This window comes from Odocoileus virginianus, chromosome 13, assembly GCF_023699985.2.
Source record: "Odocoileus virginianus isolate 20LAN1187 ecotype Illinois chromosome 13, Ovbor_1.2, whole genome shotgun sequence".
NCBI lineage: Eukaryota > Metazoa > Chordata > Mammalia > Artiodactyla > Cervidae > Odocoileus > Odocoileus virginianus.
The window spans coordinates 29571904-29585182 of record NC_069686.1 but is presented as its reverse complement, the minus strand read 5'-3'; the positions used below and the strand labels follow the sequence as shown (position 1 = coordinate 29585182).

The 13279-nt window shown below is 37.6% G+C and overlaps 2 protein-coding genes across 4 annotated transcripts in view; one reads left to right on the top strand and one right to left on the bottom strand.

The window, feature by feature from the left end:
* CCDC148 (coiled-coil domain containing 148) overlaps nucleotides 1-13279 on the bottom strand; it is a 536518-nt gene that overhangs the window by 341309 nt on the left and 181930 nt on the right. For all 3 annotated transcript variants that reach the window (XM_070476172.1, XM_070476173.1, XM_020883117.2), the window contains exon 12: nucleotides 12654-12794. In XM_070476172.1, coding sequence (XP_070332273.1) covers nucleotides 12654-12794 — 141 coding nt within the window. The remainder of the gene's footprint in view (nucleotides 1-12653; nucleotides 12795-13279) is intronic.
* On the top strand, nucleotides 8236-9257 carry LOC110140459 (GTP-binding nuclear protein Ran-like). The gene has a single exon (XM_070475833.1). The coding sequence runs from the start codon at nucleotides 8327-8329 to the stop codon at nucleotides 8975-8977; it is 651 nt and encodes a 216-aa protein (XP_070331934.1). The 5' UTR covers nucleotides 8236-8326; the 3' UTR covers nucleotides 8978-9257.

Below are 13279 nucleotides of genomic sequence, written 5' to 3'. Positions count from 1 at the left end.
TAAAGCAACTAGAAAAAGAAGAAATGAAGCACCCCAGGGTTAGTAGAAGAAAAGAAATCATTAAAAATAGGGCAGAAATAAATGCAAAAGAAACAAAGGAGACCATAGCCAAAATCAACAAAGCTAAAAGCTGGTTCTTTGAGAAGATAAATAAAACAGATAAATCGTTAGCCAGACTCATTAAGAAACAAAAGGGAGAAGAATCAAATCAACAAAATTAGAAATGAAAATGGAGAAATCACAACAGACAACACAGCAATACAAAGGATCATAAGAGACTACTATCAGCAACTATATGCTAATAAAATGGACAATTTGGATGAAATGGACAAATTCTTAGAAAAGTATAACTTTCCAAAACTGAACCAGGAAGAAATAGAAAGTCTTAACAGATGCATCAGAAACACAGAAATTGAAACTGTAATCAGAAATCTTCCAACAAACAAAAGCCCAAGACCAGATGGCTTCACAGCTGAATTCTACCAAAAATTTAGAGAAGAACTAACACCTATCCTACTCAAACTATTCCAGAAAATTGCAGAGAAAGGTAAACTTCCAAGCTCATTTTATGAGGCCACAATCACCCTAATACCAAAACCTGACACAAATGCCACAAAAAAAGAAAACTACAGGCCAACATCACTGATGAACATAGATGCAAAAATCCTTAACAAAATTCTAGCAAAGCATCCAAAAGCATATTAAAAAGATCAAGCATCTTGACCAAGTGGGTTTATCCCAGGGATGCAAGGATTCTTCAATATTTGCAAATCAATGTGATACATTGCATTAACAAACTGAAAGATAAAAACCATAAGATTATCTCCATAGATGCAGAAAAAGCCTTTGAGAAAATTCAACATCCATTTATTATATATATATATATAAAACCCTCCAGAAAGCAGGAATAGAAGGAACACACCTCAACATAATAAAAGCCATATATGATAAACCCACAGCAAACATTACCCTCAATGGTGAAAAATTGAAAGCATTTCCCATAAAGTCAGGAACAAGACAAGCATGCTCACTTTCACCACTACTATTCACCATAGTTTTGGAAGTTTTAGGCAGAGCGATAAGAGAAGAAAAAGAAATAAAAGAAATCCAGATTGGAAAAGAAGTGAAACTCTCACTGTTTGTAGATGACATGATCCTCCACATAGAAAACCCTAAAGACTCCACCAGAAAATTATTAGAGATAATCAATGAATATAGTAAAGTTGCAGAATATAAAATTTACAAACAGAAATCCCTTGCATTTCTATACACTAATAATGAGAAAACAGAAAGAGAAATTAAGGAAACAATTCCACTCACCATTGCAAGGAAAAGAATAAAATACTTAGGAATAAATCTACCTAAAGAAACAAAAGACCTATAATAGAAAAATTAAAAACACTGATGAAAGAAATCAAAGATGACACAAATAGATGGAGAAATATACCATGTTTGTGGACTGGAAGAATCAATATAGTGAAAATGAGTATACTATCCAAAACAATCTATAGATTCAATGCAGTCCCTATCAAGCTACCAATGGTATTTGTCACAGAACTAGAACAAATAATTCCACAATTTTTATGGAAATACAAAAAACCTCAAATAACCAAAGCAATCTTGAGAAAGAAGAATGGAACTGGAGGAATCAACCTGCTTGACTTCAGGCTATACTACAAAGCAACAGGCATCAAGACAGTGTAGTACTGGCACAAAGACAGAAACACAGATAAATGGGACAAAATAGAAAGCCCAGAGATAAATCCACACACCTATGGACACCTTATCTTTGACAAAGGAGGCAAGAATAGACAATAGAGAAAAGACAATCTCTTTTAACAAGTGGTGCTGCGAAAACTAGTCAACCACTTGTAAAAGACTGAAACTAGAACACTTTCTAATACCATACACAAAAATAAACTCAAAATGGATTAAAGACCTAAATGTAAGACCAGAAACTATAAAACTCCCACAGGAAAACATAGGCAAAACACTCTCTAATGTAAATCATAGCAGAATCCTCTATGACCCACCTTCCAGAGTAATGAAAATAAAAGCAAAAATAAACAAATGGGACCTAATTAAACTAAAAGCTTTTGCACAACGAAGGAAACTATAAGCAAGGCGAAAAGACAGCCTTCAGACTGGGAGAAAATAATAGCAAATGAAGCAACTGACAAAGAATTAATCTCAAAAATATACAAGCAATTCCTGCAGCTCAATTCCAGAAAAATAAGCGACCCAATCAAAAAATGGGCCAAAGAACTAAACAGACATTTCTCCAAAGAAGACATACAGATGGATAGCAAACACATGAAAAGATGCTCAACATCACTCATTATCAGAGAAATGCAAATCAAAACCACAATGAGGTACCATCTCACACCAGTCAGAATGGCTACTATCAAAAAGCCTACAAACAATAAATGCTGGAGAGGATGCGGAGAAAAAGGAACCCTCTTACACTGTTGGTGGGAATGCAAACTATTACAGCCACTATGGAGAGCAGTGTGGAGATTCCTTAAAAATCTGAAAATAGAACTGCCATATGACCCAGCAATCCCACTGCTGGGCATATACACTGAGGAAACCAGAATTGAAAGAGACACGTGTACCCCAATGTTCATTGCAGCAGTGTTTACAATAGCCAGGACGTGGAAGCAACCTAGATGTCCATTGGCAGATGAATGGATAAGAAAGCTGTAGTACATATACACAATGGAATATTATTCAGCTATTAAAAAGAATGCATTTGAACCAGTTCTAATGAGATGGATGAAACTGGAGCCTATTATACAGAGTGAAGTAAGTCAGAAAGAAAAACACCAATACAGTATATTAACACATATATATGGAATTTAGAAAGATGGTAACAATGACCCTATATGTGAGACAGCAAAAGAGACACAGATGTAAAGAACAGACTTTTGGACTCTGTGGGAGAAGGCGAGGGTGGGATGATTTGAGAGAATAGCATTGAAACATGTATGTTATCAGATGTGAAATAGATCCCCAGTCCAGGTTCGAGACATGAGGCAGAGTGTTCAGGGCTGGTGCACTGGGATGACCCTGAGAGATGGGATGAAGAGGGAGGTGGAAGGGAGGTTCAGGATGGGGAACACATGTATACCCATGGCTGATACATGTGAATATACGGCAAAATCCACCACAATATTATAAAGTAATTAGCCTCCAATTAAAATAAATTAAATTTAAAACCAGAAATTCTTCTGTATTATTAACAAGAACTTCTATTGACCTAACCAAGAATTGCACATTATCTTTGTGGCACAGTGGGCAAACACACCCTTTTTAAAAAACATCAGAGAAAGGCCAATTTCTGTTTGCATGAAGTGAACTCTTACAGTTGCATGAAGGACTGAGTGTAATATGCATCACATTAAAGGCACTTGGTACATACTTGCTGAATAAGCAAATAAGGGAATGAATGATCAGTCTATTTGGATCTTTAGTGACCCATTTGGGATTATATACAATTTTACTGTCAATACTGTCAAAAGCAGAGACACTACTTTGCTGACAAAGGTCCGTCTAGTCAAAGCTATGGTTTTCCCAGTAGTCATGTATGGATGTGAGAGTTGGATCATGAAGAAAGCTGAGCACCAGCACTAAAGAATTGATGCTTTTGAACTCTGGTGTTGGAGAAGACTCTTGAGCGTCTCTTCGACGGCAAGGCAATCAAACCAGTCAATTCTAAAGGAAATCAGTGCTGAATATTCATTGGAAGGACTGATGCTGAAGCTGAACCTCCAATATTTTGGCCACCTGATGCAAATAACTGACTCACTTGAAAAGACCCTGATGCTGGGAAAGATTGAAGGCAGACAGAGAAGAGGATGAGAGAGGATGAGCTGGTTTGATGGCATCACCGACTCGAGGGACATGAGTTTGACCAAGCTCTGGGAGTTGGTGTTGGACAGGGAAGCCTGGCATGCTGCAGTCCATGGGGTCACAAACAGTCAGACTGTCAATATATCTTACTAAGAGCTGATACAATTATTCTATGTGCAAGGCGGTGGGGAGTTAACAGAGTTAACAGAGCTCTTTTGAGCCTAGATGGGTGGTCTGATTCCATAGTAGCACTATTAGGAATGCCAGGTGGCTGGGCAGTTTTATCAGCCTGCTTCCTGTCAATGGAATTTGGGGGATCCATTAACCTCCTTTCAATTCATTCTCTCTGTCCCTTTCAGTATAATCTTACAGCATTTTTGATAAAATTTTCTCAAGAACCCAGTGGGACTTTGTGGAATTTACGGGATTCTCTCCATTAGACAAAAACTAATAAACACAAGTCTTTTTGAAATGAACCCTTCTCTCTTTTGCTTTCTACTGATGTGGTTGAGAGAAATTAACCTTAAACTTCTCTGAGGTCCTCTACTTAGAGAATATCTATGAGAAACACCCCTTATCTCTTGGAAGGGTCATTTATATGAATGGATACACTGACCTTTTAATCTTTCCAAGGTTATTAACAAATGGCTGCACACTAACGCTTTCAGCTTTTTCTCTGTGCTATTGGAAATAACCTCTTAAAAGTCTAGAATCTTTTTCTATTTGGATAGGTGGAGAGTTTCCCAAAGCATTGAGTCCTCGTTCTTTTTAGTTTAACAGTTCCTCTCTCAATTTATCTCACTCCCTTTTACTATAAGAAGCAAAATAAATACAGGTAGTATGTTCAACATCTTGGAAATTTTACTTCATTATATATGAAGTTCATTATTTAGCAAGTTTTTCCATTTAACTACAGGACAAAATTCCCTAGGTTTTAGTGCCATAACATAACAGTGATTCTCCTTTCTCCAATTTCTAACAACATGTTTATCACTTCCTTTGAATCCTCACCAGCCACATCTTAAACACCAATATTTCTATTAATACTAATGGTCTGTTCAAGGCATCCTAGTCTTTTTTCTATCATGCTCCTCAAAATTTTTCCAATTTCTCCCTGCTTCCCAAAGCCAAAAAGATTTCCATATTTTTATGTATTTGTTACAGTAGCATTTCACTTCCAGATACTAAAATATGTATTATTTTTTTTAAACTGCTGTGCAACAAACTAGCACAAATTTAGCTACTTGAAACAATACTCACTTATTAGCTCAGAATACTATAAGTCAGAAGTTCAGCAAGGCATTGCTGGGCTCTTTGGTCATGACATAACAAGGCTAAAATCAAAGTGTTGACAAAACTGAGCCCTCATCTGAAAGCTTTAAAGAAAAATTTGCTTCCTAGCTCATTTGTTTTTTTTCTGGCAATATTCGGTCTGTTATAGTTACAGGGCTAGACCAGCCAAAGAAAATTCTCTGCTTTTAAAGGGTTCATGCAACTACTTCAAGCCCACCCAAGTTATCTCCCTTTCTCAAGGCTGTTTATGCCATGTAATATAACCCAATTAGATATTTACAGATATCTGGTGTATGATACAGGGTATGTATCACAGGAGAGCAGGAAATCTCAGGGTCCTTCTTAGAAGTCTGCCTATCATGGGGCTATTCAATAACTCTTTTAAGCCCCACATTCCTAAAGAAGCAGAGCTTAAAATCTAGGAATTCTTTTTTATTATTCTTCTATGTCCACCTGTTTTTCTCCTCTTGGTTCTTTTGATCAGTATATTATTTGCAACCCCACAGACTGCAGCACGCCAGGCTTCCCTATCCTTCACAGTAGGAGTACACCTTTCCCAGTTTTGAACCAGTCAGCTCTTTCATGTCCAGTTCTAACTGTTTCTTCTTAACCTGCGTACAGGTTTCTCAGGAGATAGGTAAGGTGGTCTGGTAACCCCATCTCTTTAAAAATTGTCCACAGTTTGTTGTGATCCACACAGTCAAAGGCTTTGGCACCGTCAATGAAGCAGAAGTAGATTTTCCTGGAACTCCGTTGCTTTTTCCATGATTTACTAATGTTGGCAATTTGATCTCTGGTTCCTCTACCTTTTCTAAACATAGTTTGTACTGGAAGTTCTCAATTCATGTACTGCTAAAGCCTAGCTTGGAAGATTTTGAGCATACCCTTACTAGCATGTGAAATGAGCACAGTTTGAACATTCTTTGGCATTGATCTTCTTTCAGATTGGAATGAAAACTGACTTTTTTCAATCTTCTGTGGCCACTGCTGAGTTTTCCAAATTTGCTGACATATTGAGTGCAGCACTTTAACAGCATCATCTCTTAGAATTTTAAATAGCTCAGCTGGAATCCTATCACCTCTACTAGCTCTCTTCCTAGTAATGCTTCCTAAGACCCACTTGACCTCACAATCCAGGGTGTCCAGCTCTAGTTGAGTGACCACATCATTGTGGTTATCCAAGTCATTAAGATCTTTTTTGTATGGCTCTTCTGTGTACTCTTGCCACCTCTTCTTAATCTCTTCTGCTTCTGTTAGATCCTTACAGTTTCTGACCTTTATTGTGCCTATCCTTGCATGAAACATTCCCTTGATATCTCCAATTTTCTTGAAAAGATCTCTAGTCTTTCCCAATCTATTGTTTTCCTCAATTTCTTTCTATTCTAAAACTCTGCATTCAGTTGGGAATAATCTTTCCTTTTCTCTCTTGTCTTTTGCTCTCTTCTTTCCTCAGCTATCCATAAAGCCTCTTCAGACAATCACTTTGCCTTCTTGCATTTCTTTCTTATTGGGATGGTTTTGGTCGCCATTGCCTGTACAATGTTCTAACTTTCTTCCATAGTTTTTCAGACATTCTGTCTACCAGATCTAATTCCTTGAATCTATTCATCACCTCCACTGTATAATCATAAGGGATTTGACTTAGATCGTATCTGAATGGCCTAATGTTTTTCCCTAATTTTTTCCATTTAAGCCTGAATTTTGCAATAAGGAACTTACGATCTAAGTGACAGTCTGCTTCAGGCCTTATTTTTACTGACTGTATAGAGTTTCTTCATCTTTAGCGGCAAAGAACATAGCCTGATTTCAGTGTTGACTATCTGGTGATGTTCATTTGTAGAGTCGTCTCTTGGGTTGTTGGAAAAGCATGTTTGCTAAGACCCATGCGTTCTCTTGACAAACTCTGTTAACCTAAGCTCTGCTTTATTTTGTATTCCAAGGTCAAACTTTCCTGTTACTCCAAACAGGTATCCCTTGATTTCCTGCTTCTGCATTCCAATACCCTATGATCAAAAGGACATCTTTTTTTTTTTTTTTTGGTGTTAGTTGTAGAAGGTCTTGTAGGTCTTCACAAAACCAGTCAGTATCAGTATCTTCAGCATCAGTGGTTGGGACATAGACTTGGATTACTGTAATGTCGAACAGTTTGCCTTGGAAACTAATTGAGATCATTCTGTTATTTTTGAGGTTGCACCCAAGTAGTGCATTTCAGACTCTTTTGTTGACTATGAGGGCCACTCCATTTCTTTTAAGGGATTCTTGCCCACAGTAGTATATATAATGGTCATCTCAATTAAATTTGCCCATTCCAGTCCACTTTTGTTCACTGATTCCTCAGATGTCAATGTTCAAACTTGCCAACTCCTGCTTGATCATGTCCAATTTATCTTGCTTCATGGACCTAGCATTCCAGGTTCCTATGCAATATTGTTTTATATGGCATCGAACTTTACTTTCACCAGACACATCCACAACTGAGCATTGTTTCTACTTTGACCCAGTCAAAGCATTTTTTGGAGCTATTAGTAGTTTCCCTCTGTTCTTCCCCAGTAGCACATTGGACAGACTCTGATCTGTAGGGCTTATCTTCTGGTGTCATAGTTTTTTGCCTTTTTCATACTGTTCATGGGGTTTTCATGGCAAGAATACTGGAGGGGATTGCCATTTTCTCCTTCAATGGACCACATTTTGTCAGAATTCTTCACTGTTACCCATCTATCTTAGGTGGCCTTGCCGATGTGGTTCATAGCTTCACTGAGTTATGTAAGCCTCTTTGCCACGACAAGGCTGTGGTCCATGAAAGGGATTTATCGGATTGGCAAAGTTAAAAAGAATAGTTTAAATATTTTATGAAGTAAAAGAAGTCTTATAAAGTTGAAAACATGCAAATCCTGCAACACAGTGATTCCCACCCAAGGTATACCCTAGAGAAAGCTATGCATACCTGCCCCAGTCATTATACACAAGGTGGCTGCTGCAGTACACTTTTAAGAACAAAACTTGAGTGGGGCTGGGGCGGGGGCCGTGGAGCTGGGGTGGGGGCGGGTGTTGGGGGGTCCAGGCAGCGGCGGGAGGCGGCCATGAGGAGGCGGTTTACCGAGACCTCTGGGCGGAGAGTTCTCCTCTCTCCCCTGCCGCAGAAGCCGTGAGGGCGCCGGGACGCGAGCTGCGTAACATCGCGATGGCTGCCCAAGGAGAACCCCAAGTTCAGTTCAAACTTGTTTTGGTTGGTGGTGGTGGTACTGGAAAAACTACATTCGTGAAGCGTCATCTGACTGGTGAATTTGAGAAGAAGTATGTAGCTACCTTGGGTGTTGAGGTCCATCCTCTTGTGTTCCATACCAACAGAGGACCTATTAAGTTCAATGTATGGGATACAGCTGGTCAGGAGAAATTTGGTGGACTGAGAGATGGCTATTATATACAAGCTCAATGTGCCATTATAATGTTTGACGTAACATCAAGAGTTACTTACAAGAATGTGCCTAACTGGCATAGAGATCTGGTACGAGTGTGTGAGAACATCCCAATTGTGTTGTGTGGCAACAAAGTGGTTATTAAAGACAGAAAGGTTAAGGCAAAGTCAATTGTCTTCCACCGAAAGAAGAATCTTCAGTACTATGACATTTCTGCCAAAAGTAACTACAACTTTGAAAAGCCCTTCCTCTGGCTTGCTAGAAAATTGATTGGAGACCCTAACTTGGAGTTTGTCGCCATGCCTGCTCTTGCCCCGCCAGAGGTGGTCATGGACCCAGCCTTGGCAGCACAGTACGAGCACGATTTAGAGGTTGCTCAGACAACTGCTCTCCCGGATGAAGATGATGACCTGTGAGAAAGTGAAGCTGGGGCCCAGCGTCAGAAGTCTAGTTTTATAGGCAACTATCCTGTGATGTCAGTGGTGCAGCGTGTTTGCCACTTTATTATATAGCTAAGCAGAGCATGTGCTTAATCTTTGGATGCTGAAGGAGATGGATGGGCTTTGGAGTGAATGTGACAGTTAAAAAAAAAAAAACCTTCATTTTTTGGACCTGCATATTTAGGTGTTTTGGAACACAGTTGTTTCCTCCTTGAGTTTCAAATATAAGACTGCTATAGTCACATGACAATATTGAGAGGTGGAATCTTGTTTGTTACTGTCATTCCCATTCCTTTTCGTTTAGAATCAGAATAAAGTTGTATTTCAAATATCTAAAAAAAAAAAAAGAACAAAACTTAAGAAACTTCCATGTCAACCACTCAAAGAATGGATAAATGGTAACCTAGTTCTACAGTGAAACATAATATAGCCGTTAAAAGAATAAACTAACTCTCTCTATTAACATGGCAATATCTCAAAATGCATGGTTAAATGAAAAAGCACATGCTGCAAAATGACACAGTGTGAAAATACTTATGAAAAAAGTAAAAGAATTAAAATATATTAAAAGTAATAGATGGTCTGAAAGATAGCAATAACATTCATGGTCAAGACTCCTTTGGGGTGGTAAGAAGAGAAATGGTACTGAGTTAAGTCCTCAAAAGAAGACTTCAGCTTTATCTATAAAATTAAATATGAAACAGAATGAAAAATGTTAACAGCTTCAATGCTAGGTGATGAGTACTAATGTTTTGATTTCATCAAGCCCTGTACTTTAATTTTTTTCTAAATGTTAAGAAGTAATTTTTAAAAGAAAATAAACAAAATAGATACCTTGGTCGCATACATTTGCAAGAGGTTGACCATGAATTTGACTTAGAGTTCATTATTCATTCCATCACTATTTTCTTTGTTGTGGTTGCTGCTGTTTTAGTGTTAGGCCAAGTTCAGTCCAGATCAGTTCAGTCACTCAGTCATGTCTGACTCTTTGCGACTTAATGGACTGCAGCATGTCTGGCTTCCCTATCCATCACCAACTCCCGGAGCTTGGTCAAACTCATGTCCATTGAGTCAGTGATGCCATCCAACCATCTCATCCTCTGTCGTCCCCTTCTCATCCTGCCTTTAATCTTTCCCAGCATCAGGATCTATTCCAATGATTCAGCTCTTCACATCAGGTGGCCAAAGTATTGGAGCTTCAGCTTCAGCATCAATTCTTCTAAAGAGTGTTCTGGGTTGATTTCCTTTAGGAATGACTGGTTTGATCTCCTTGCTGTCCAAGGGACACTCAAGAGTCTTCTCCAGCACCACAGTTCAAAAGCATCAGTTCTTCAGTGCTCAGTCTTCTTTATGGTCCAACTCTCACATTCATGCATGACTACTGGAAAAAACATAGCTTTGACTAGACAGGCCTTTGTCGGCAAAGTGATGTCTCTGCTTTTTAATATGCTGTCTAGGTTTGTCGTAGCTTTTCTTCCAAGGAGCAAGACTCTTTTTAATTTCATGGCTGCAGTAACTGTCTACAGTGATTTTGGGGTCCAAGAGAGTAAAGTCTGTTACTGTTTTCATTTTTTCCACATCTATTTTCCATGAAGAGATGGGACCAGATGCCATGATCTTCATTTTTTGAATGTTGAGTTTTAAGCCAGGTTTTTTTCTGTCATTTTCCCCCCTCATCAAGAGGCTCTTTAGTTTCTCTTGGCTTTCTGCCATTAGAGTGGTATCATCTGCATATATGTGTTGATATTCCTCCCCAAAATCTCGATTCCAGCTTGTGATTCATCCAGCCTGGCATTTCACATGATGTGCTCTGTGTATAGCACTTAAAATGACACTACATGCAAACAAATGTTTCAAAATACATCCTTTCATGGTCATACTAATCTATAGGAAGGAAGTTTTATGAAGGGTACACAGGTCGATGACAAATCTCTAAGTATATGCTTTTCCAATACTGTAGTTTCATAACAGCAAATGTTGGAATTGATAAGTTTTCCCCAGAAATGTGTATAGGTCACATCTGTTTGTTTTTGTTTTTAGTTGCTCAGTCATGTCTGACTCTCTGAGATCCCATGGACTGTAGCTCACCAGGCTCCTCTGTTCATGGAATTCTCCAGGGAAGAACAGTGGAGTGTGTTGCCATTTCCTACTCCAGGACATCTCCCCAACCCATGAATCGAACCCAGGTCTTCTGCATTGCAGGCAAGTTCTTTTACCATCTGAGACACCAGGGAAGCCCTACATTATTTGAAACATAGTTGATATTTATGAATATCTCTTTTGATGGGGACTTGATGAAACCACTTAATGTACTCACTTAGAAATTAAACTGTAAATTACATCTTCTTTGTAGCTCATTTTGTCAAAAATTATATAATTTCTATACATGTTGCTTTTCATACATATTGACTCTACAATAATTTGCTGACATAAGAGCACAAACCAAGCAAGAATAATGATAACTGAAGTCTAAAAATGTAGAAAACCTGACTTTTAGCTTTAAAAAACAGTGTTATTTTTTTCTTCAGGTTGAATTTTAAAGGAAAAACTTCTAGACAAGAGTTTCATATGGTTTCAATGGACCATATAGCTTAAAGTATAGCAACTGTGTTCATGAAGCAAACATTTATTCATCAAGGACTATGAATTAGTCATTCTTAGCACTTTAAGCAACTCCAAAAGAAAACATTTTACATATTGTCTAGATCAAGTCAATACAGATTAATGGAAATTCCTTTTTTCATGTTATAGAATTGGTCATAAATTGCCTTTTGTGAATTATTTCCACACAAGTCATAAAATCTTAAAGAAATGTATTCTTTAATATAAATTCTATCACTTTTATGATATGGGCAAATAAAATATCTAAATATATACCCTATATTTTTTTAAAATCCCCTCTGAAATATGTTTTATCTTCCACAGGCTGTCAATAATTATTTTAAAGCTATTAGTATTTTGGGGAATTCTTTGGAGGTCCAGTGGTTAGGATTCCACACTTCCTCTCCATAGGACATGGATTCAATCCCTGGTCAAAGAACTAAGATCCAACAAGCTACATGGTACAGCCAAAAATAATAAAAATTTAAAATACCTTTTTAAAAATAAGTGTTTTAATCAATATTTTGAGGATTGGGAAACCAATGTTCATTCAAAAATAGGATGATGAATTTGTATCAGTATGAAAAACCAAACAATCTAACACATAATAAACCAAGAAGTAAATTCTTTAAAGGGACTTTTGGGATTCTATGAATTGTACTGACCCTAGTATAGTGTATTTTCCAATAAATACACCTTTTTACAGTCTTTTGCTGTACTGTAGTCAACCAAAATGCTATTCCAGTACCTCTGGCTTTGCCATGTCCCTACTTAGAACATGCTTTAACAACAACCACAAACTCTGTCTTTTCTTTATCTGTAGTATCTCTTCTAATCACAAGTACTTGTGCTTATGAAGTCAATAAAGTGGGTTTTCCTCCAGGTACATAAATCTCTGAAGCTCAAATACATTCAAGCAAGACTCCACTAGATCCTTATGTAACTTTCTAAGAACTGCCTATGAGGATTCCATGCCAAAGACCAAGGTCAATCAAATCTCAATCAGGCAATTAAATATTCATTCACACATTTGCAGCAACAGTATAAATACCTCTTTTTTCTTCTCTTCTCTTTGTAACAATTCCTTCTTCTTCCACAGTTTCTCTTTCTCCTCTTCCTTTTCTCTTCTTCTGGCAGAGATTTCCATTTCCAGTCTTGTTACCTCTTCCTGGCGGGCTCGCCACTGAAGAACCTGAAATAAATAGAAATTCATCCAATAAATAAATACGCTCAAGTGATTTCACAGATCATAAGGAGACTAGATTTTGTATCAAGCAGATGTTAAAGACTTTCCAAGGACACATTAAAATTCTGCATGCACATGAGTGTGTGATGTATGTGTAAAGTGTAGAAAGCAACTGTAAAAATCACCTCATTCAGAGACTGTTCACTTGGATTCATGGAATGAAATTCTAAAGAGTCTGTGATTTGATTTCAAAAGATCTGTGAATTCTCATAAATATTATGTAAAAGTTTTGTGTTTTTGCAGATGTGTTTTTCTGGAACAATATTTCTATTTTCTAGTCAACAGTTTTCAAATGGGCTTAATATCCTAAAACTTTTAAGAATCCCTGATATGTTTCATCCTGATTTTTATAAGTGAAGAAAATGAGCCTGAATGAAGATGAAAAAAATTAAGACATTTAAAAGAACTTCCTAGGTACTAATAGGTGTTAT